Consider the following 25,753-nt stretch of genomic DNA (forward strand, 5'->3'; position numbering starts at 1 on the left):
CTGCAGCTGCCCCCCAACAGTCACCGTCACCATCAGGCCCTCTTCTTGCCTCCTCCTCCTTCCTGCCCCCCTCGCTCTCTCATCCCCAAAGTCAATTTGTTTACAGTAATTTTGAAGGGTGAATTATTTGCTGTAATCGTCCGCACTGATGAAGGTCAGGCCCTTAGAGGGGGCCCAGCATGCCCATAGAGGGTTGGTCCTCTTTCAGACGCTCTGCTTCGCAATTAAGGAAAGCAAATGTCACTCCTCCAGGCCTCACAAATGAAAATCTGTACGAGGTGATTAGCATGAAGTCAACAGCGCCTGTTAAAGTCAGATTCCCTGTAGTACCAATGTGTGTGTGTGCACTTTATGGGCACGGAGAGAGAGCAAACATGACCTGAACAGACCCAACAGCAAGGCAAACAAAGGGAGATGTCTTGTCTGAGGTGATCCATACAACAATGGCTGACTGTGATTTACTTACTGGATGGAAAGGATAATAGAGGTTTAGAAGTGAGCTTGTAAAGGGGGAGAGAAAAAAAAAGGAACTTGCAAAATAGTTGCTCGTATTTTGAGGATAAGGGAAAACATGCACAATTCATAGTGTATTAAAAGATATTGATGGAAATAGATTAAATTTGATATTGCTATTTTATGGCTAGCTGTCATGCTATTTCTGTTGTAAACACAGTGTTGTGCTGAGCGCCATATTAAGGTAATGCATCAAATGACAGTGAATGTGAGGCACCAGATCACTCAAATTAGATTATAATAACAACCCAGACTGTTGATGAATGGCAGAGCTACGTAGCAGAAGTCATGCCAGATGAAAAGCATTGTAATAAACAATATGAAATGGATTGAATCGATCACAAAAAGAGAGAAAAAAAAACACAATCTGAATAATTCATGAGTGCATTTCACGTTATGAAACCTGAAACTACGCTCACCGCCTGCACTGTACTGCACATGAAGAACAAAGGTAATGAAATAACATGAACCAGCAAAGCTTTAGCTTGTCATTTCCACTTTAACAGCCTGTATTCTTGACTCATTTAAGATGTGTTCAACTTTGAAATTTTACTGTACATGCGGGTGCATGCTTAATCAATTCTGATAGCTACATTTGCCCTGACACATAATTTGCTCCATCAAATCATTTTCCTGGTGAGCCTGGCGTTTAGCCTTTGTGAAGTGGACCATTTGAAGGGTCTGCTTAACTACACCACTCCAGCGCACTGATAAATGATTTTGATTCTCGTGCCTTAAAGGACAAATCCATCATTTTTTTTTTCCAGGGGCAATTTCCATGATATGTCTTTTGTGAGAGAGATATGGAGGGCTCAACGTAGAGGTGGTGCAGTAATGTGTCTGAGTGGAAGGAGACGTGCGGCCTAGTGTTGAAGCTTAGGTGCTGAATTTGCTCTTCTCTTTGTCTTGGATAAGCAGCCACCCCATGCATCAAGGCTATCAGTCCCAGTGAGGGATGGACCACTGGAGGTGCCACTGTCATCCTCATAGGGGACAACTTCTTCGATGGCCTACAAGTTGTGTTCGGCACCATGCTTGTATGGAGTGAGGTATGATGTAGAATTTCACATTTTATACTCAATTGAAACCCGTCCACAATATTATAATTATAATTATTAAGACAAACTTTCTAGCAAGTAATGACCGCTTATACCCTCTTTTCTTTTGCTTTTTTTAAATCTCTGTGATCCAGCTCATAACTCCCCACGCCATCCGCGTCCAGACTCCACCTCGGCACATTCCCGGTGTTGTGGAAGTAACGCTGTCCTACAAGTCCAAGCAGTTCTGCAAAGGCGCCCCTGGAAGATTCGTCTATACCGGTGAGTCAAAACTTCCTCCACCCTGCTCTCCCTTTTTCTACAGGCTTATTCATGTACCCCCGCTTTCCCCCCCCTCCCTCTGGATGGAGCCCCCAACTTTAAGTCCAGGCACTAATGATGAACTAACCATCCGACTTGCTGAATGTTGAATGTGTGAGATTTGCACTGCTCGTGAAAAGCTGTTGTGGAGGGGGGCGACTACAAGTGCAACTCGATCCCTCTCTGACCTGCCACCATACAAGGTCGTTGCCAAGCTCTGTTAGAATCAAGCTGTCAGGAAAGTTATTTCTGCCAGTTCTCTTTATCTGTTCTTTAGTGAGACAGATAATGCTTTCTGCTAATGAGCCAATTTTTTATAAGCCAAAATGTGATTTCTTTTTTTTTTCTTATGATAAATCAGATTAGAAAAGCCATATCTACTGTAGGTTAAGTGCACACGTATATCTGGTTATTCTCATGTATGCTGAACATGAATTCATAGGAGAGAATTCGACGGCAAAGAGGGAGAGATATGTACGTGAGAGAGAAGGGGAGTGTGTGTGTCACACTCTAAGTAAAGGATCTGATTATCTTGGCTAACAGAAGGAAGTGGTGGTCTTATCTGTCATCATTGGTGAGGAGACAGAGGTTCTGGGGGTCAGAGCCTGTCTGACCTGGAAGCCTCTGACTGTTCCAACTCTGATGGGCAGAATGAAATGGGGGTGCGTCAAGGCACTCACACTTCCCCCTGCACTCCCAAGCCTCCAAGCACAACCCTGGCCTTGCTACGCTCAAGGCCAGGGTTGTGCAGCCCCCCCCCAACTCCCTCACCCAAAATCCCCATCCAGACCCCTCCATCCTGGGGCAGCTGTTTCTCATCAAGTCCCCCCTCCCACTCCCCAAATCTCCAGCACCACCACCTCCACCACCACCCCCAACCACCCGTCCCCTTCTCCTCCAACCGTGCAGTCTGGCCCAGCTCTCCTGCATTTAACCTCCCTAGCAGGAGCAGAGCAGAGGCCAACAAGGCACTGGGATAATGAAACAGGAGTGTAGTGTGGCTGCGTAAGTGTATGTGTGTATTTGTATGAGAGTGAGTGAGGGGGAAATGTGTGTGTGTGTGTACATGTGTTACTGCGCAGCCCTGAGAAGGTGTATAAGTTAAGACATTAATGGCTTCTATAGCACCCTAGTGAAAGTGCCAGGTCCCTTAAGAACAGACCCCATTAGTCACAGAGGCTAAGCGGATTGGGATGATTACCATCAGGTTTTACTGGGAAAACGTGTCCCCTTCTCCCTATCTTTGTTGTTTTTTTTTCCACCATTCTTCTTCTCTGTCTTCCCTGGGTTCCTACTCACTTCCAGTTAGTATAAAGATACAATTACCCCTGGAGGCAACGGTGGTACAATTGATTAGTGTGGTGAATTAAAAGAGAAAGTCACCAATAGACAGGTCTGGCTCCTCTGCTCTGCTATTCCCTATGTGGCTTACCCTGATTGTACAAGGGTTGACGCTTGAGAGAACGAAACCGTTAAAAGAGCAGAATGCATAACGCTAGAAAAAGATATTGCTGCTTCCACACATACAGTAGGTAAAAGGATGTTAGCTACATCTCTCGGACATTAAAATTACAATTGGGTGATGCATTGAGTGCAAGAGATCAGATATTGTATTTAAGAATGAAACTCATTTCCAGCTATAGCTTTTCTTTCTGTTTCTGACTCTTGAGCAAATGGCACTTCATTTGCAAATAGATTTGAAGTGACCCGGAGTTATAATAGCACATTACATGGGCTGAAAAGGGCATGTAGTGACACAGTGCTGTCTAAAAGGCACAGAATGTTCCGGTGTCATATTGGAGAGCACCGTGTGCATATCAAAGGTCTAGTTATCAAAGCATATGGCTTCAAGCATGACTTGAGAGCACGGCTTGAGAGGAGTGCCTTTTTAGACTTTTTTTTTTTTTTATGTTGACTCTTCTTGCACCACCACCCTAATTGTGGAGATTTAACTCGCTCAATTTAAGAAATTATCACAAATTACCAAGAGTCAACACAGAGGAGACTGCAGTCAATTCGAACAGCAGAGGGACATGTCCTCACTCGGGTTAGCACCCTGGAACGGCTCCAAAACTCACAATCCATTCTCAGAAAGAGAGCACGGTGTAGTATATGTCAAATAATCCTGTTGGCATCGACTCTTGAATGTTTAAAACACTAATGAGACAAACAGACATACTATATAAAACTTGAGAAGCCTGCAGTTTACCGACTGCTTTAAATAGCTTATATCCGTTCTTTAAGTGGCACATTTTTAAAGGAATGACTTGTTGCCTATTTTGATGTTTTACAGTCTATACCTTTTACCTTCTAAAAAGCTTGTTGTCCCTTGGAGCTTGCTGACTTGTCCTCTGTCTAATCCATGTATTGGTTATCTATTGGTCAGGACAGGACTGGTAGAACCAGCTGTCAGCAAGGTTGTAGAAAATCAAAAGGAGAAAGTCCTGGCTCTATCTGAGTCAATACTTTATTATACTTTTCACTTTATTAAGCTCTAAAACCTGTACGTGCTGGTCAGATTAAATATTTCGAAACTAAAAGGTCTCAATTTTCTGGCCTCATTTGCAGCATTTTCACCTTTTTATTGCGTACTTACATAAGTGTATGAAAGAGTAAATCATAAATAAAAACTTGAGTGTACAATTCATCCAATTTAAGCTCCTAATTGCATCAGAGCTTTTGGTTTTCTATCTTGGCCAAGTTTCCACGAGTGCTCCCCTCCAGGGGCAACGATGCGGGCTCTTGGTAATATGGTTCTGCAAGCAGTCCTAACACACTCAGCCACTATTTATCCTAATCAGTGACATCCACATAACCAGGATTGCTTAAAATGAACCCCTTCCGCGCCCCAGAAAACGCACATTTACCGGGACCCCATTTGTCATGGGTAAATTGAGGGTCAGTAAACTTCGCCTGTATCCTCCAGTGGGGATCCAGGACATGCATCATAACGTTAGGAGAGAATGATTGGCGAAGGCGAGCTGTCACACATTTGTCAGGGGGAAGGGAACATTATTTGCTAATTTCCCAAGCTGGGCACTGACAGGGTGCTTCGTCTTCAGACCTTTGGTGACCAGCATGGCTTCGCAGCTATTAGTACAAGTCAAGTGTTTTTTCTTTTTCTTTTTTCTCCCTTCACTGTAAAGCGGCAGTAATAAGAGCCATTCGTTCGACCTCACAAGACTGCAGCACACACTGGGTGAAGGATTTTTGGATGAAGCGGATGCCCCATACAGTGTTCTGTTCTTGCCAGGCCTTAGTTGTGGCCAGACAGCCTTGAGGGCTGATGGATCGCAAACTTTCCTCGTCAAGGTGACGCTATCGACTCCACTGCACCAAAATCTGACAAAATGGGTATGAGGCAGTCATTCATCAACATAAGGACAAAGGGGTCATGTGTGCTTCACTCAATACTGGTGGAGCTCAAGAAATGTCAACCTTGTAAGGGATGGAAAAGGGAGATGTTGATAGTGCAGAAGTAAGGGTTCTTTGTAAATACACTTCCACTAAAGCTTCCTGCTTTATGAAAGTCAAACTATTTAATGCCAGTCTCCAACATGCATGCACCCACACTGAGCTGACAACCTCTATGCACAAATCAGAGATATAAATAGTGAAGTCCACTTCTCAAATCCAAAATTAAACCCACTTAATGCTCCGCTCTTAGAAAGAGGAACACAGTGTTACAGCGGTGGACCTTACTCTCCCTAAAAAAAAGAGAAAAAAAAGGAAAAATTAAACAAACAAATGCAGACGTCTTTATCAAAGCACATCAGATAGGGTCCTGTGCTGTCCAGCTCGTGAATTGGCCCTATCCTTGCGTCTCCTCTCCGCCCTGCCGTCACTTTGAAGTTCCAGACTTAGAAGCTGATCAGATGAAGCGCTTCCTTTTCATTTCCTGTCCTGATGGGTTGGGTTTGGTACTCGGTTGGTTGCTGGTCAGTGACGGGGTGTGGCCTACAGCAAAGATATGCTATAATCAAAGGCATTCAAGGAGGTATGTAAACAGATCCGCTTTTGAGGAGCTCTTTGAAACACACACGCCAAACTACTTCATACTTCCGCACCCTTTAAAGCCATTCCGCACAACATTTGTGATATTTCTAAAAAAGGCTGATTTAAAGGAGGAAAAAGAAAATCCCCCTGCAGTATCAACTGCTACAATGAGAAAAGATGACATAGGCATTTATAAATGTCACTGCCACAGTCACGTGGGTTGTAACCAGTTGGCACAACAGTTTTAGCATGTGTCAAAGCATGTTATCCACTAGCCATATCCCCATACCTACCTGTCTCATTACAACTCTGGTATTTAGCACCAGCTCCACAGGAGTGGAGCAGACACTCGTTGCCAAGTTAGATGGGCCTGGTTTGAAGGCCTTGTGAGCTTGTGTGGAGCACGACAAGGTTCCACGGAGGAAGGTCCTTGTGTCCAATTAGAGGGCTGACGTGACACGTGCTCGCACTCCCCCACTGTCAGGCAGCTTGTCAGGTAGGCTTTGAGAAGCACACTGTGGCATTATTCCACAGCGTGTTATCAGCAAGTGACCTGTGAAATCCAGCTCCAGGAAATTGATTGAAATAAGCACTTGCAGTTGAGCATGTATTTTCCCCCATTACATCTCTCTGTGAAATGCATTGTGGTTATCTTTCAAGAGAAAAATGAAAGCATAGGTGCGTGCTTTTTTTCCTCCCAGTAAGGATGGTATTCATTGATTTAATTTTAATTGGACCCACTTTTTGTCCCACAGTATCGTTAGAGGTCTGTTTTGTAATAGCTCTTAAAATGGATTGTCCTCACGAAGTCACAGCATCAGTCCTCTGCCACGGGAAAGATAGACACAGGAGGCAGGGAGGGGGGGCTCTTGATAGACGAGGATCTTTCCCTCCTCCTCCTCCTCCTCCTCCTCTTTTTTTCTCTACCTCCTCTTCTTGCCCCATTTTCAGTATGATCTGCACCCAACGGGCTTTAAAAGAACTCCAGCCTCCCGCCCCCTCCTCTGCTGCATTTTGATTGAAATTCATCGGCAAGTTTATTGAGAAATGAATGAGGGAGGCAGCACGGTATTGACTTTGAGAGGAAAACACAACTCATCTTGAATGAGGGGGAAAATGCGGCCGTAATTTAGCCGTCATCGATCTGTGCCCCGTCCATGTATTGATCTTCATTTTACAATATTAATTTGCGCTTGCAATCAGCTGTGAAGGGAACCCATTTGATTTCTGTTGGCCGGTAATGTGTGAAAGTCCGCTGACGTCCTCAGAGAAGTGGCACGAGTACTTTAGATGTCATCTAAGAGGATTGAACAGGTGTCTTCGGCCCTTTCTAATAATACCACCGATATGAAAGGAGTCTGGAATTATGGATGGGCAATCTGTAACATTGCTCCCTTTTAAGCGTGTTAATTACATTTTATCTGTTGCAGGAGCAATATCTGCTGGAGACTGTAACTGTCTGGGTTTTTTTCATCTGTATTGGCTCAAAGTTCATGAAATTTCAATGAACATTGATCTGTCTCCATTGATTTATCTTAACTGCAGATCTTTGAAATTTTAATTTCCTGTTCATCTTGAGACTGCTGGAGATGGAATCACTGAGTGATAACTGGCTGCAGTGGATGGAGATGATATGGTCAGTGTTAACACAGATGAGGTTTGCTTTGCGTGGGTTTGCTGTGAAAATTTCAATTTGCCTTGGTTTGGTGTTGGTTGATTTTTTTTTTTTTTTAAGATGGTCTGCATGCGTGTTTTCTGCTCTCAACACTGGAACACATTTATACCGAGGAGCAGCAGCATGACTTCTGAATATCACGTCTTCTTTGTCAGTTTTAATTCCTTAATGCAACGCTGTGAAGATATACGCTCTTCCTACGTCCGCAGCTGTTGAATATTGGCGAGAAGAGGTCATTATGTGTGTTGATGCTGTTGTGAACTGCATCCATCTAACAGACTGCAGGTGCCTAGAAGGCTTCAGTTAGACTGTTTGACAAGTCACAAATGCAATAACACTTGAATGAACTTCTGCCTGTGCTGTTTATCTGTCTCCCCCTTTCCAACTCCCACTCCACCTCTAATTTGTGTTAAGGGGAAAGAAAAAAATAACTGCTCAATGGTGTAGGAGGAGTGGAGATAAGCTCGAAGCAGTTAAGTATAATTAGCGAAAGTAATAGCTGGCAAATGGCAACAAGGCTAGGTTTTTATCTCCTGGAAAGATAGAGTTATCGTAATAAGCTGTAATGGCTGGCAGGAATGCTAGTACTCTGTGCAAGCTTCCATTCAGGCTCATAGACTTAACAAGGAACAATTTCCTTTAAATTTACTGCTTTGCTCAAACATTTCCCTATGTTTTTACCTCGATACTGTAAGCCAATACAAGTGTTCAATCCGCTTTCATATGGACTGTGGGCACACTGTGCTGTATCGCCATGTAAGCACTTCTGGCTGCCAGAGACGGCCATGTTACAGTGTTCTTGTAGAGCGGTTACTCATGTCCTATTTCTAGAGAACATGGAGAAGGAGCAGCGGACCACACTCAGATGCCATGTACACGCCATCCACTCTACATTTTAAGTAAAGTGGCTCGACTGAGGCGGCTAAAGGAGCTCTCAGAGAAAATGTGTTAGTGGCATGAAAGGGTGGCAGATTAAGGCATCAGATCAAAATAAGATTGGGAATTGCACATTCCAGGCAGAGGAATCTCACTGAAGGCCTGCCATGCATGCCCGTGCACATGCGTGATATTCAAAATTGGAAATGATATGGTCACAGCTGCACACCGAGTCATGCATTCCATTTCTTCATATTCTGAAACATGATCATTCACTCTCTGGAGAGAGAAAATTACTGAAATATTCATAAAAATGTTCTTCCAAACCTTCGTGAAGGGGAAGCACACTCTTTATCACGTCTGTTCTTTCGTCACTTACCATGCTAATTTTGCTCACATATGGCAATAAATCCTTTTGTTATCAGCTGTTTAACTTGAAACGTATTCGCCGTCACTTTGTTGTCTCATTATATTTGTAAAATTTGTATCACGACAGAAATTAAACCCCGGGCCATCGCTGTGTATATAAGACAGGCAGGGAAAGAGGAAAAAAGAGATATAATTGAACAAAACACGTAACCTGTCTAAATCTGAGCCGAAAATGAGAGAAAATGAAAATTCTATTAGTCTCTAATGTTCCCTCTGCCACCTCCCAACATCCCCCCCGCATGTGCTCTTCATCTCTCCTGCAAAGTATTCAAATGCAAGCCCTGCCTTACCTCCCCGTGTCTCTTTTTCTCTAATTATCCATGAGGTCAGTAAGCAAAATGGGGAAGAAGCCAGGAGATCAATACAAATTATCCCTGAGCAAACCAGTGCTGACAGTTTGAATTGCAGCATATGTTTACCCAAAATCAGGCAATTTATCTTAATATCAGGCGAGTAATGCAGCAGGGGTGAGAGGTCACACAATCTCTCCACCTCATAATTACCCGCCTCTAAAACAGGAAAGTGGTATTGATTGGCCGCGGGCCGGGAAGCGGGCGTGACTGGAACGTGCCAGCGACCCCCCCACCCCCCCACCCCTATCATACCTCCTCCAGTCCCCCCTCCCCTCGACTAGACTCCCCACCCAATTCAGGATTTATGGGATGTGTGTGGAGGGTTTCATGTTTCCTTGCAGCGATTGAGAAGCCTTACAAGGAGGGGTAAGGAGGAGGTTAGGGGGAGGGGGGCATGCTTCGTCCACACCCTCACCCCACCTCTTTCTCCATATAGTACTGGAAGGAGCAAACAAATTCTGGCATGCATTGAGTCATGCCGGGGCATCATAGAGCTGCTCTTTAGAAGAGAGTAAAGTTTACGACAGAGTGTGAAGTTGGAACATAATGATGTGTCAAGGATTAAAAAAGACATGAGGTGAAGAGGTGGGGCTGCTGTCAATGTGTGTGGTGTGAGGAAAAGTAAGGCGAGTAGTCCCAATGATTCTTGTAAAAGCTCAGCACATGAAAGAAAATCTTTGCCTGAAAGAAAAAATGTGAGGCGCAATGCAACGACTGCACTCATAACACATTTATTGTCTAGATTGAATATAAGTGCTCAGTATATATCATCAGCAGCTCTTACAGGATTATTGACATTGTCTGTGTCTGTCTGCACTAGTGTACATGCTATGACTACAAAACTGTCAACTCATCAACTGACAGCACCGTTTAGCGCTAATGCAAGTCTCCATCAGCTGTCAAAAGCATTTGCATGAAATCAATAGCAGATGGCGGTCCGTGTCACCAATTTCATTATGCCGGGGTTGTTACAAAGATCATCTCCATGATAGATGAGATGGCGACATGTCGACATGTAGCGATCATGCCTGACGCTTGGACGACAACTGCAGGTGTTAAACCATGACGGAGAAAACTTTACATCTAATATCGGTTTAGTTCGAGGCGTTTCGAGGCGATTCCTCCATATTTAGGTGTGTAATAAATTGTAAAAGCTGTCGACAAAATCCAGCATAAACCACATTTCAAGGATTAAGGAGACCCTACCCTCCAAAACATGCATTTACAGGAGGGCATCATTATCATTGGAGAGCACATCAAACAGAACACCTCTCCCAACCTAGGTCTTGTCCTGTACTGTACGTCTCTCCGGCTGTGTTCCCAGCATGCCTGGCGGGTTGTGTAGGCCCCAACTGAGGCAGAGGACAGGAGAGCGTGATGTATCACCCTGAGAGAGCCCACTGACAGCCTCTGATGATGGATGGCCTGATTATGGAGTGCTTTTTACACATACACAATTTACATCACACTGAGCAGCAGGGTCTGGCAGGGCTGCCGTGCACATACACTCTCTCTCTGCCGGCCATATGCACTCACATCTACACACTCGTGTGTGTACACATGCACACATGTATGGGACTGCCAGAGTGCATAGATAAGAAGGGGAAGGGGGGTGGAAATAACAAAAGAAAGGGGGCAAATTCCTTGCTATAGCCTTGTCATGTACGATCAATACGGCAGATCAATCCTTTATTAAGGAGAAGATGGCTTTCCCCCACATTCCAAGGCAGACCTTTGTCGTTTCGGGACGCATGATGACATGTCAAATCAGATTTCCAGCAGTGTATGTTGTTGTGGCATGGGGTTTATTCAGGTGTGTCCAGCCCATGAGGCTGAATACCACTGTATTTGTAAGCCAGATCCTTGCTATCGATTATCACCCTGCATTGTCCATGCTTGAACACATAACTGCTCCACTTGAGCACGGTTGAGCTAGCAATTACCGTATTTGAGTTTTAGCACAAGTGGTGTGTTCGATTATAAGTATGTGTGTGAGTAACATAAGTATGCGTGAGTAGGTGCGGTATGCCTTATGGGTGTGTTTCGGGGTTGTGCATGTGTATCTGATGTACAAAAGAAAGAATGAGAAACATAAATGTTCCTTTTCCTGCCCTGACTCCCTGGCTTGTGCTCCCGTGGCCCTGCCTGCCTCTATGTGCGTGCGTGTGTGTGTTTGTGTGTGTTTGTGGGGGGGGGGGGGGGGTTGCTTGCTTTCACATTCTCTGGTGTTCAGCAGGTTCAGCGAGCTGTGCGGTGTTAATGCTGAAATTACATGCTGAGTAATGAGTGATGGGCCAAATTACAGGCTGAACAATGAATAGAGGCAGGCAGCTCTTATTAGTCTCCATAGAAAGCCATTGATTTATGAAGCGCCTTGCTCGGTGGAGTTACTCTCCTGAAAATGATATCTACATTGAGAAGTGATGTTCTCTATTAAGTCGTTCCTTCCCCCTTTACACTGCTCTCCTCCTTTCTTCCACTCCTCCCCTCCTTCTCTCCTCTGCCCTCCCTCCCTCGCCTTGTCCTGCCTATGAGTGTACACATGATTGTTTAGAATCAGGCGGAGCTGTAAGGAAACCTTCAATTACCCATTAGGACTGTCAGACATAAAACGCCCTGCTCTCACCAAAGTCTGGGTTATGATTCATTTACTTTGTGCCTCTGATTCATCGCCCAATATGCTTCATGCCCCAGATTACTATTTGAGGGGTGGGAGAGATTAATGGCTCCATGGGATCTGCTGCCGTATTTCACACGGCCAGTGTTGCAGTACAGTTGGTGCAGAAGGGTGAAATGACGGCAACTTACACTAGATCAATGTGTGGACAGCCTTTCACAGATTATTAAGGCTCTGTTAGATTAAAAGACCGCCGCTATGTAGTTTGCTTTAGTCAATATTCTCAAGCAGATAAAAAGGGGGAGGGCCCCTCTGAAGAATCCTCAGACTGATGTAGGTCATCAAGGCTTTTAATGGAATAGCACTTAGTGGCACAAGTGTCAGAGGAACTTGTGTCGTATAAAACACTGTCTGACCCTTGAGGTTTGGATTTGGAAATGACTATTTTACTGTAAACTCTAACTCATTTCTCAATTAGTTTAGCCCCCACAATGCTCTAATTTTCACCTTCTCTCGTCTTTCTTTCAGCCCTGAATGAGCCAACCATCGACTATGGGTTCCAGAGGCTGCAGAAGGTCATCCCCAGACACCCCGGCGACCCTGAGAGGTTACCAAAGGTCAGTACAGTGTCTCTGCTGCACTGAAAACCAAAAGAACCATAATGACACAGAGCGGTCTGGGTTATAATTCTTTGACAAATAAACAAAACAACATTACAACCAAGCAGAGCAGTATGACCCAAAACTCTAACAGATTTTCTTCACATATGTGGCTTACCCACTAACCAGCGTGGTAATGGTATTGGTTTTGTGTGTGGAGAGAGGCGTAAACTCTCTGTGTGGTAAAATAGCTCAATCAGGCGTTTTCCTCTCCAGTAGTCTGTGGAGATGGTAATCTGGTCAGAAACGACGTCTGCACCCTCATTACCCCACTCATGTTTTCCTTTCATTTTCTGCAGCTCGATTTGGTTTAATCTTTTGTTTACAGAACCCTGTGCCGTAAACCCCCTAGTCTTACTGCGGCTAATAGACAAAGACTGCATGTTATTATGCTTTGGCTTTCTTATTGTTTTCTTTTGAACCTTGGTGAAGGAGTTGAAAGCCACATCAGTTTTACACACACCGGTGTGGCACATAAAGACGCTGGCATATTGAAAGACGAAAAACTTGGGTGCAAACAGTGAGAAAAAAAAAAATCCCCTCCCCTGCAGAACCTCTTTGATTCTTTTATTCTTTTTCTCCCCTTTGATTCTTGCGCTCTTTCCATTTCCGATTGATAAAATCTATCTGTGTGTTTTCACTAATTGCTACCCTGCCAGTAACCATTTTGATGACTGACGTTCCAGATGTGTCAAGTGTAATAATATGACTGATTAGTACTTTCAAAACCCCTCGGCATGCAGTAAAGTGGAGGCCACCTCAGAGTTTTAATAATACTGTAAAACCTTTAAAGACCTTATCTATTAAATCCCAGCATGCTACACCGCAATATCATTAATGTCCAACGGACAATTTAATAAAGAACAGACTGTGTGGTAGCTATAGACATTTGACCAAGGCAATGTGGAGAAATGGAACATCACAGCTAGTCCCTGGTTCAGTATATGAAGTGTTTCAATTAGACCCAGTCCCTGTGGAGACAGGAAACAACACCTAGACATGAAATGTTACTCTAATTTCAACTGTAAACGTAGACCAAAAGGTAAAGTACACTTACCCTTTCATATCCACATGACTCGTTCTATCTCCGCAGGCATCACCGGTCAGTCTAGCCGCACTGTTTTTATTTTATAAAGTCACCCAGTGTCTTTGTGAAATCCACATCTTGTGAACAAAGAGAGCAACAGTGTTAAACACAGCTTTATTACAGAGAAACCCTCCTCCCTTTTTTCCTTTCTTTTCTTTCTCTTCTTTTTTTCCTTGAATACAAAGTGTTGTTGGCTCTGAGACAGATTTTGACACTGAACCCAAGATTAGTTTCCTGGGTGTGCGCATACTTAATATAGCATGGTCTCCCAGCCTTTGCATGAAACAATCACAGAGTGAGATGAAACCCTGCACTTCCAATAAACAACATAAATATTTGATTTGCTCTCTAATGGACCCAAATATGGGGTTCAGGGGGCATGTAAATGATCCCACCAAGTGATTCGTCATTGTTAAGCTTGCCATCTGAGGGTCAGCTCTCGGGGTCAAAAGCACATTCCCAATAAAACAGCCCGCGGCGGGCCGAGGCTGGCATGTACATTTGGAATGAGAACAGAAACGGCATATAGAGAACAGCCATTACAGGGTGCAGGTGAGGTAGGGAGACTCTATAAAAAGAAGATAAAGCTGGAGGACGCGCGGTGTGCATTAGCAGAAAGGCAAATCGACACCAAGCCCACTCACCACCTCTACTCCCCCCTCCCATGACTTCACCCTCCAGTTGATAATATTACTCCACTATTGATTTCCACCAGCCTTCTCCCTGGGACCAGTAAGACACGTGGTAATTGTAAGGAGACAGAAAGCCAATATGGGAGTGCTCATGGATAGCAAGGGATGCACGCTAATATTGTTGCTACACAGAGAAAAAAGGGGGGAAGCTGCCTCTGATTGAAGTTTACCTCGTAATTCTAAGACAACATCGTAGATGACAGTCTGACCCTGTGGGAGGAGTGGAGATATAAAAATTCAATGCAAAGTCCAGGGTGAATATGAAAGTAATAAGTGTGAGCAGTCAAGTGATGAGAAAGGAGATTGGTTTGCGGGCATCGCGTTAAGTGAAGAGAGACTTTGGAATTCACCCTCCCTTTTAAGATCTTGTTATAAAACAATTTTCTATTCATAATATAAAAAAGACAATTTATAATACCATTTTGTGCCCTCTGGCAGTAATGGACAAATAGACTGGATATCACATTATATCACACTCAATTTCTCTCTTCTGTAACAAATTAGATTCATTATGAAATTAAAAGTGGAAACTCAATATTGTTTTATTATTAAGCTGATTGCTTTGGATTCTTTTCTTTCCTCCCAAAATGAGCATAAGCCCATTCTTTTCCAATTCTTTGTGTAATCCACAAGGAGAAAATATTACAAATGTGTTCATGTCAAGCAATTACCCATGTATTTAAATGAATCTCTCTTCCTGTGCTCTTTGAAGTACCTTCATCTAATGGCCCTATGCTTCTAAATGCATTCATTACCTCAGGCTAGAGCTAACAGAGTAATTGCCTTACAGTTTTATAATGGCATTAGCACTCCAAGCTACATAACCTAGGCCCTTTTTTATTAACTGTGATAATATAAATACAACATCCATGTTAATCTACTGCTTGAAGAATCACATTCGGGCCATTTTAGACCACATCTCCTTATTGTTAGATATTTTTTATAACACATCATTTGATATGGCTCCCCCCCCACCCCCCGGTCGCCTTTTTTCTCAGCAATAACATAAAACGGCTCCTAAATCTTAGGTGATCTGTTATCTGAGCAGTCCCATTTAGACAGTTGCGGAACACGAGACCTTTATGCAAAGCATGGCAAACAATAGAAGGAATCTGTCACGCATTTGTCACAGAACAACAGAAATCATTTGAAGCCTTTAATTGTTTCAATTTAACATGGTGTGTTCTGATATGTCTCCATGACAAGAAAGCCAATTACACTTATGCTGGAGCAGTATTGAGATTTACATGGAAATGCCCTCAGAACACTATTCCGTGTTAATCGTATTCACAGCGTGAGCTGATACGCATGAAAGCGTCTCGTCAGAAGAAAACAAACTTCTTCCTTGATTGGGTGCAGCACTTCTCATCATCCTCGGATATGACTAGGTTGCCACTTAAGCATAGCCCTGCGAGTCAACTTGGTTAGTTAAGACACCACGCGGTAAACGACAGATTAAGGATGAGAGGCAATATCGTTTTCCTCCCTCCTTTTTCCAAGCTCTCCTTATGTCACTGCTGCAAAGTACCATATGGACAAGGAGGGAGAGGACGTTTTACAGAGAATGAAACATGGCTTGCAAACGCGACAGTCTTAATTGCTTTAATTGTTGTTTAAAATTGAGAGCCATGTAGGAGATCTTGAAATATGATAGAATAGATTATTGGTAATTATTAACTGCAGACAAAAAGAAAGAAAACCACTTTATCTCACTCAGCAAGAGAGAGAGAAATCTGTTCTGCCTGATGAGAACACATCAAGACAGCTGGTCCTCTCATTTAGTCTACCTGCCTCACGACAACCATAATTCTTTATTTGTATGCAAACTAGATGCATGCAACGTTGAGCATACACACCAATTTCAGAGGTAAATGCCCATTCTAAGAGCCACCCATCCGGTAACTTGGGGTGGATTAAGCGATATGTTTCTATAAGAGAGCATGGCATACGCTGGAAGTGGCTTCTACAGTGATTCATCTTGATAAATCAAGGACTGTGGTAGATATGCTCCTCTGGATGAAAGGGCCCATACACACGCTCCATACACACTACATACGCTGTGCCTTGGAAATGCAGGCCAAGTCTTGGAGGCCGCTGTTTGAAGGCGCGAAGGCTGTGTTTACATTCATTTATGGCAGCTGCCGTCTTAATCCCACACTGCTATTGCCAAGTGATGGAACACTTCAGACAAATTACCGGGGCCCGCAAAAGAAAACACAGCGAATGTGGGAAGAAAACAAGCGCCATCTGAGATGTTTCTGGTGACAGATTTGCATTGCTTTTAACCAGGGTTCTAACAGCACAGGCGACAAATCTCTGCTCTACAGCAGGTGACAACAAGCGAGCGTTTTAAAACACACGCGAGAGCCGTGTCTGCAACTTGCCTTTGTCAGATTATATGCACTCTAAAAGGAGGAGAGGATTTTTCATTGAGCATATTGCCTTCTGTATTATAGAAAACAAAGAGAGCAGCCTGGTTGCTTGAGAGGGATTTAATTGTAAGTGCTGAATTCAAAGAGCAGATAAAGATACACAAACGGGCCAAACCCCACCTTGCTGAAAGCCCGAAAGAGAGTGGGGGGGAACGGGATCCGGGGCCAACTCATTTTCAGTGTTAAGAGCCAAAGCAACACAGCTAATCCGCATTGTCAAGCGGGGGCAAGCATGCAGACATGGATAAGACCACATCCTGAGCATCCGTGTCCCCAAGGCACAAGCACCCAGCTCTTGCTGGATGGGAAGTCATTTGTGAAGTCCTTTGCAACAGCCAGTCAAAGAGGTTAATTGAAAAATTCCTTAATGTCATTACAACAGAACTAGATTAACCCAGAGCTAATTCACTTTATTGTTCTGAAGAGAGGGGACTCAGCGGTGAACTCTGGAGCAAACGTGAAGCCCAGAATCAGGGGTGAGGTGTTGTTTTTAAAGGACTATGCCAGTTTAATTAAGATAGGGAACATTATTCACTGCTCTGCATGGTTGGAAGGAGTAAAATGGTAGTGCCATATAAATGCAGCTCTAGTGCCTCTTAAATCAAGGTGGCTTTTATTTAGTGTTTGAATATGTAAACATTTCTAAAGCTCCCCGCGACCCTGCTGCGCAATGCTGCTTTTGATATTTTCTGTTACTGTACGTACCACTGGGCTCTCCAATGTAATCTCTTTAGGTTTTAACATTTCCTCCCACTGCTTTCCTCATCAGGAGGTGTTACTGAAGAGGGCGGCTGATCTCGTTGAAGCCCTGTATGGAATGCCTCACAACAATCAGGTCCGTGTCCACACAGCTGATTTAAGCATGCTTGTACCTCTGCTAAGTAAGAAACAATTTAGTATCACCAAAGGGTATTTTTACCACTATATCTGGAACAATGTAGGCTACGTGCATTGTGAGTTAAGCATATAGTCATGAACCATGCATCAAAGAAAAAGCACAGCTACAAAGAAAAAACAAAAAACAACAACATAAATAACAAAACCTTCCCCTGCGCTTCTCAGGAGATCATTCTGAAGAGGGCAGCTGACATCGCAGAGGCCCTGTACAGCGTTCCCCGCAACCACAACCAGATCCCCTCTCTCGCTAACACAGCCTCCCACGGCATGATGGGAGTCAACTCCTTCAGCAGCCAACTAGCAGTCAATGTGTCTGAGTCACAAGGAAATGACCAAGGTATGAGATTTTGGATATGGCTCTGCAATTCAGGTGGGTTTCCAAAGTGGGGTGCGGGGACCTGGGGGCGGGCCCTTGAGGGGATTCCAGGGGGCTTGCAGGAAAATGAGAAATAGTTACATTTCCCTCCTTTTTTCTTATTAAAGTAAGAAAATTGAACAGGAATTATGTCTGAACGCTGGGTTCACAATTTTTTCTTAAAAGGGTCCAATTAACGTGTCAACTTCTCTTCTTATTAAACTGGCATCTGCAGCATGTGTTAATATAAAAATCTCACTGCAACAGCAAAACTCCATTGTTTTTTACTGTAATTAGCAAACACTCCACATACATTAAAAAATATCCCTCTCCTTTTTTCTTGTGTTGTTCAGTGGGTTACAGCCGGAACACCAGCAGCGTGTCCCCCAGGGGCTACATCTCCAGCAGCACCCCACAGCAGTCGAGCTACAACACCGTCAGCAACAGCATGAATGGCTACGGCAATGCCGGTATGAACCTGGGAGTGCCAAGCTCCCCTGGGTTCCTCAACGGATCCTCTGCCAACTCCCCATATGGAAGTGAGTAGCTTGCCACTATCGCACGCTGTAGTAGCACTAAGCTGCTGCTGATTTAATTCCAGCTCCCACATTCGTTTTCACTTCTATGAATCATTTCTGACGGGGGTTTATAAAATTACCGATGGTGATAATATATTACCGGTTATTCACGGGGGCTTGTTTAGTTTTAGCACTTTGGAGAACACGCGCGCAGCTTAGAATCAAAGAAATATTCATTTTGTCTTTCACCGTTTGCCACCTGTGTTTGTTCAACTGGGCAAGATGTTGATGGTAGGGGCCTGTGAGTACTGATCGTGTATCCCCCCTGGCAGTAATACTATCCCAGCCTTACCTTAACTGCCCTCTCCCTCTTGAGCACTACTCACAGCACGTTCTCACTCTTACCCTCCCTCCTTTCCTTTCCTTCCCTATCGTCTCCACAGTTAAACAAAAGAGCGCCTTCGCCCCTGTGGTCCGACCCCAGGCCTCCCCACCCCCCTCCTGCACCAGCGCCAACGGCAACGGACTGCAAGGTGAGCCCCCCTCACCCCCTCATCCCTTCCCTACGGACTACTGGTCAGATACCGCTGCTCAGGCCTCTGTCCGGTTTGGTGAGGGATTAATCATTACAAATATATGCATTTTGACAGGCCAATTTACACCTTTCAGTTTACATTCAGACGCACACACTCACACAGAGCATGCCTTTGCACACACGCACAAGCGTAGGAGCGCAAGCGCCATCCCGCGTCTTCGCCAACATTCACACAAACATACATCCTTGTTGCCCTTTCATACAAATGATCCCCTCTGATGTCGCAGGAAAAGACCTTCCCAGAATTGTTTTAGTAATTATGTTTATTAGGTTTTGTGCATGTGTCATGACCAACATGATTGCTTTGAAAACAAGCTTAGCCGTAGTGTGTGCCCCAAGATTAATAACATTGGGCTTAATGAAGTGGGAAATTAAAGTTCATCTTGCTACACGTTCATACTTATTAATACATGTTGTGCAGAAATTAATGAGCAATGCCTTGCCATCATCTGCGCTGGCAAACTTAAAAGCATTTCAACCATGACTCTACAAATATACTCAGAGCAATATAATAATATATCATCCCAGCACTTCACTAGTCGCCTAATTGTTAAAACGTGTGAAAATACTGAATATATAAACTCTCAGGGTGAGGTACAGTTGCTAATGATATCCTAAGCAGATGGTCTCGATAAAATAACGGAAGCTACCTTTGATCTTGCCTAATCTCTCTTGGATAATGACGCAGAGGCATAACTTGGGGAATGTGGAAACGTAGGACTAATGTGCCGCTCGGTGTTGGAGAGTCAAGGATAAAGAAGAGATGATGGGAGGAAAGGAAGTGATAGGACTGAATTCGCGGAGAGGAGAGTCTGGGTGTCTGGTACTGTAGCATTGTGGCATTGTGGGAAGTGACCGTGTTGTTGCTCTGCCGTCACCACGGCTGTGTCTCCTGGGAGTCTGGGCCAGTGTTTGCTATTACCCCAATGCCAGGAGAAATATCACACATAGCAGGACTGGCGTGCTGGGGGCTGAAATGTCAGAGCAGGAGGGAGGTTTTCAAACTCTCCCCGTTAGGACGACACGCAGCAGCAGGCTGGCGGACACGGCAAACACTCACAGGCTCATACGCAAACAGGCACATTAAGGCTTACATTCACGCACTTGTGCACTGTCAGATGGCCACACACACACACACGCACACACATGCCATGCATGCACTAAATTACAACACTTTAATAGTATTTCATACTTATATCCATACCTGCTTTAGCCTAATAAACTAATCTCCGTTACCTTTCTCTCTCTTTTTGTCCCCAGCCATGTCCGGCCTAGTTGTCCCTCCAATGTAAATGCACTTTCGTCATCTCAAGCACCAGTCTACACACTACCACTTCACAGGGCACCCCCTCAGCACACTGCAAAAGGCTGGTGCAATGTATAGTCCACCGCTTGTTCTGTTTTTAAAGACGAAGAAAAAAAAAAAGAAACAAAAGAAAGACTTTTTTTGATTTTCATTGACTTTCACAGCCTACAGAAAAAAAAAGGATTTCATGATGAACAATATTTTTTTTCTGTGGGATTTTTTTTGCTTTTTGTTTATTCCCCCACCCTCCTCCCGTTTTATCACCCTTGAAGAGGACACAGGATGATGAAGTGTTTATTTTGTATACCTGTCGGGTTGCGCTTCGGTCTCGGATTTGTCCAATCAACCACACGCTCAATACTGGAAGGGACTCTGTGGACTCACCATCTGGTTGTAAAGTAAAAACACTGATGTACAGTACATTTGCCAATGAACTTGTTTGCCTCAGAAATTGTTTTCTGTTTCAACTCTCTTTTAATAGATTCACAACACTTGTGTGTCTTTATAATGTGACTTTTTTGTATTTTTATGTGTGAGAAAAATACACAGGGGCCAAGACAGTTTGAATTTCAACTGGAAAATATATGAGATATATAATGTAGAAAATCGATCATAAAAGTACAACAAATACGAGTAAAAAGGGGCAGGGCTGGGTGGGTAACGTTGTATCATGTTTCATTCCTGCATTTTAACTTAAATTTTGTAATTTATTGTAGCTAGAAATCATCTTCAAAAGTAAAAAAAAAAATCCTCTTTGATTCAACAAGCACACTGATGTGTACAAAACACTGCTCTGTTGATGAATATGATGTACTTCCATGTCTAGAGCTTCCTTTTAAGCAAGTGTGTTTTGCCATGTTTTTCAACTTTTTTGCTAGCACTGTATATTAATGCATTCCTAGGCTACTGTGAAGTCTGTTTCTTGTTGATGAGGAGCAGTCTCCCCCCTCCTAGCTCCAACTCCCTTATGTGTTTTATATGTGGTAAAAAAAAAAAATTGTAGACTATTGTGATATTGCCAAACTTGTGCTAAATATTTATACATCTGTCTTTTTCATGTTCTTTTAGATCAACAAAAATGGAAAAAAAAACAAAAAAAAAAACAAAATTACAATCCATTGACAATGTAGGAGTATAGTAGTTCATTGTCATATTTCTGTTCAAATACACACTTGCGCTCACTGAGGGAAATTTTGTAACATATCAACTATAAATAATGTATTTATCTCTGAAATTTTGTATATTGCTTTTCATTATGTATGTATTAATCGTCATGCCCTTAATATAGTGATGCAGCACAGATAATTCAGCCAAGAACTGTTGCCTTCATTTGTTTTTCTTTTTGTATTTGATGAAATGCAATGTGCATATATTTCATGTGTATCCTCAAAATTTGTGTTACTCCGTCAAGACTCTCTGTCCATTTTTTAAAGGGGAAGTCAAACTTCATTGTTTATTTTTGTATTGATTTTAAATTATCTATACAGACCATTTTGGAGAAAACTTTGTTGGTTGTATTGTCAAATAAATTGTTTGTGACCCATATGATAGTTGTTAAGATCCAATAGAGACTAATGTGCATGAGGGACAACCTTGGAGATAAAAAAAAACACTCCATCTGTGGTTGTATTTTTTTCTGTTTTGTAGAATGTATAGAAGTCATTTTTACTCACCACTTATGACTCTGCCACATAGCTTACTTGTGTTTACAGGGAAGACAAATTTAAAACTGTTCAACATTTGGAATGGAAACAGAAATGAATAAGCGATGTTTTATTAAAATTTTCAGTAAAAACACAATAGCTACTCAACTGTGGACTTCTTCAGTTTGAAGTACAGTTTGGCTGGCAGACAAACTGACAATCAGGAACAAGAAAAAGACAGTAGAAACTTCTGAGGACAAACCTGTGATTCGTCTGTAAGATGTAGTGTTTAGACATTGCTATAGAGATAATTGTTTGACACCTGTGGAAAAAGTGTAACATCCATAAAAGATGAAAACTGCTCTTTACTCATATTCTTTCAGCAAAGCACTCTGACATTGTGACATATTCCTACTGGTCTTTGTATCAGCATATCCTGCATCTGTGGTGCTTCAAAGGTTCATTGTAGCCATTCATAAACAGTGCAAGCTTTTTATTCAAAACACCCCAAATGGGGCTCATTCAAATCCCTCATTTCATTGCATTAAGCCACCTAGTTAATAAAGAATCAATACATTGAAAGAGCAAGGTTATCCTTTGTCTATAAGGGCTGGTATCGTTTTGAACCTCTTATAGTTAGAGCGTTGAAAGGGGGCCGTGGTGAAATCTATACTCATCAAGTGGGTCAAACAGAAGGATAGAAGTGTTTGAGGGAAGAATAGTGGTTCTCCTTAAAAACAACTGAGCATCTTATCTGGCATCCTGAGTGGTCGCGGGGAGCAGGTCGCAAAATGTCAATTTCTCATCAAGGCAACATTGTCCGAGGCCACCTCTGCCATAAATGCACAATTAAGCGGCGTCAACCTGAGCGCCAATCAGCATATCGCAGCTTATTATGTCAAACAGCATGCGCAGATCTGGCAGCACCGGAGATAGTCCAGGAGCTGCTGATAGCGCAAAGGACAGATACGCTAAAAAGAGCTATTTAATTTTCAGCCGCCTTGTTCTTCAAATCATTCCCTCGATAATCCAGCGCGTCTGATAACAACAGCCACACAGATACACAGGTTTGGATCCATCTCCTGCGCACTGCCGTGTCTTATTCTAAAAAAAAAAACTGTTAGGACAAACTGCACATTTATTTAGAAACTGAACCAAGCAAAAACAGCCAAAGAAAGAAAAATTCTGAGGGTAAAAGTGCAATCAAAGGGAAAAAAAAAAAAGACAAGTTTAGTTTTGAGCGCTCTGAAGCCTGGCAGGCGAGCTCGAGGTACAGTATATTGTCTCAGCAGGTTTCCCTGTACCCAACAATCAGCCACTGGCTCTGCCACAACATTCAATCATCGTGAGAGCCTCTTTTATTGGAGAACTCTAATGGCTACCCTCCACCATGATCTTAATGTGTGCATTAAATATTTATAAATCCTGGGTCAATAATGCCCCATACCCAAAGCCTGACAGACCCCCACCATACCATGTGGCTGCCTCGCTCTCAAACACAAGCAAAGGTGAAGGGGTCACGCAATCAAAAGAGAGCGAGGCTCACCGCATCCATATGTTGCCACTCTTATCAAGACTTTCCTCAGTACTGGTTATCTGTCAAAGGAAAGAAATATTGAAAGCAATATCGATCTTAACTAGCCTCGTGTTGCCGAGGGCCACTCTTCAAACATCTGCTTGTGCATTGTTATATTTCAAAAAACCCACCTCCTTTCGATAATATAAGCCTGAGCAGTAATATTGAAGATCTCTTTGTGACGCGGGCCGCTCAAGCATGACTAATAACCGCGTTATTAACAAGCATCACTTGAGATTTTTACAAGTTGATACGCAGTATACGTACTAAACATTTCTTCACTGGCGTGGGGTTAATTGCGCAGCCTGGCAACTACACGAGTGACTCAGTTTGTTTTGTTTTTTTCCCCTCTCTCTCTCCTTCCTTTTCTTTTTAACGTGACTATATCCAGGCTGCGCTCCTGTGCTGTTCAGGTGAAAGATTGTGCTCTGGTGATAGCGCACACAAAAGAGCGACCGGACAATAAGCCAGTCAATGGAGAGCTCCAGTTGAAAGAGCCACAATGGCCGTGCATGCTGGGAATTGGGCTGGATGATATAAAGGAATGAAACCTTCACTGAGGCCGTGGAGGACAAGCTTTCAGAAAAGAGGTTTTGTTTGCTCTTTATCAATCTGCCGTTTCCCATGAGAAAAAACAATTCAAACTGACCTTAAAAAGGGAATATTACCTTACGTATCCGCTCTCTATGTAACTCTTATTGAGGCTTATACGTTCACTCTTAATGCATTATCCCACATTGATGTGGTAATGCGAACATGGGTACAGTACCCGGACGGGTCGTAAAACGAAAAGCTGGATGCTAGATTTTTTTCTTGTTTGTTTTATCTTCTCCGCTTGATGGGCAGTGCTGAGAAGTACTTTTTTAAGGATTTGCTCTTGGACAGACAGGATTTGTGAAGCCGCTGAGTGATGTGTTTTGTGGAGTGGAAAAAAGTCTCTGCAACTCCCGTGAAGTTCACACATGAGTGGGAAGCTGCTTCTTCGACTCATAAAAGCCGCGCTACTACAGATCACAACTCGGAGATGACAATAAATCAAAATAGGGGGTGTGACCTTTTATGAACGATTCGAAATTTGAATCAAAACTGGGAATCTGACCCACATTAGCGCCGTCTCCCGTCTGTAAATCTGTACATCAGATAAGACACTGCTCCCCTGCTACTGTACACTGGGAGTCAGCTTTGGAAGGAAAACTCTAGATCCTCACAAAGATTTCCACTTCACTCACTGCAGTCAAGAAGGATGAGCAAAGTATCCCAGTGCTTCAAAATCCATTAAACTTGTATTTGGGTGTCATTTGATACTTCATCAATGTTTCAGTACATTTCAAACCCACAAATGCAGGATTTACCCGCGGTAGAAATAGAGCATTCACCGTACTTTCCTTCCATGAACTTCACCTAGCCCAAAAATTACACTATAAAGATTGCCTGGTCAGGGAGTGCTAGGCTGCAGTGATAAAATAATATCACTTGAACAGTATTTTTCTGCCACAGTCTCCACCACATAGAGCTCCTTTCATAGTACTCCTCTGTAGTGCTTTGTCCAGTAGTTCTGGATATGATATCATCTATTAATAATGTATTGGCAATGGATTACATAAAAAGGGAGCAGAAATAACATCCAATATTCATGCCCCCTGAGCTTGACTGTGTCCAATCCGTTTGGCCCATAAAACCTTAGCCCCATTTCCATATCCGCTGTGGGTCACAACAGGTCTGCCGCACAAAGGCTCACAGAACAGCTCGACTCAGGAAAAGGGCAGTAAAAATCGGGTGGATTTCTGAACCCTTATGAAACAGCCACCCTTTGGAAAAAAACGTGAAAAAAGCCCTTTTCCGATTTCAGCGGCTGTGAAAAACCTGGTACTGTATTTCCCTCTTTAATTGTCCCACTTGAGAAATTGACGTGCCTCTGAAACATGGCATGAATCTCACAGTTATTGCAGTCCCCTTGGCAGGGAATGTTGATACAACATCTGCATGCTATAGAAAGTAATGGAAGTAGCAGAGGTGGCAGCTGCAACTCTACAGGAAGTGTGCCATTTTCAGGCAGCGCTGCTGTGAGAACCACTAACTGCCAGCCTGGTCTTGCAGGCAGCTCTGATTGCCAGGACACTATGACAAACACGCAGGGGCTGGGAGTGTTGCATCCTGGGGGATGACAGCTTCTGTT

General features: G+C 43.3%; 1 protein-coding gene across 6 annotated transcripts in view; it reads left to right on the forward strand.

Moving 5' to 3' along the window:
- LOC116322237 (transcription factor COE3) overlaps window positions 1–22,362 on the forward strand; it is a 67,565-nt gene extending 45,203 nt beyond the window's left edge. For 2 of the 6 annotated variants that reach the window (XM_031742263.2, XM_031742264.2), the window contains exons 9-16: window positions 1,429–1,562; window positions 1,706–1,832; window positions 12,346–12,434; window positions 17,457–17,522; window positions 17,750–17,921; window positions 18,293–18,478; window positions 18,901–19,068; window positions 20,313–22,362. In XM_031742263.2, coding sequence (XP_031598123.1) covers window positions 1,429–1,562; window positions 1,706–1,832; window positions 12,346–12,434; window positions 17,457–17,522; window positions 17,750–17,921; window positions 18,293–18,478; window positions 18,901–19,068; window positions 20,313–20,344 — 974 coding nt within the window. In that variant the 3' untranslated portion in view covers window positions 20,345–22,362. The remainder of the gene's footprint in view (window positions 1–1,428; window positions 1,563–1,705; window positions 1,833–12,345; window positions 12,435–17,456; window positions 17,523–17,749; window positions 17,922–18,292; window positions 18,479–18,900; window positions 19,069–20,312) is intronic. The other 4 variants (XM_031742266.2, XM_031742267.2, XM_031742265.2 and 1 more) reach the window with 3 other exon arrangements.
- Window positions 22,363–25,753: the final 3,391 nt, after the last annotated feature.

The sequence above is a fragment of the Oreochromis aureus genome, linkage group 13 (genome assembly GCF_013358895.1).
Source record: "Oreochromis aureus strain Israel breed Guangdong linkage group 13, ZZ_aureus, whole genome shotgun sequence".
NCBI lineage: Eukaryota > Metazoa > Chordata > Actinopteri > Cichliformes > Cichlidae > Oreochromis > Oreochromis aureus.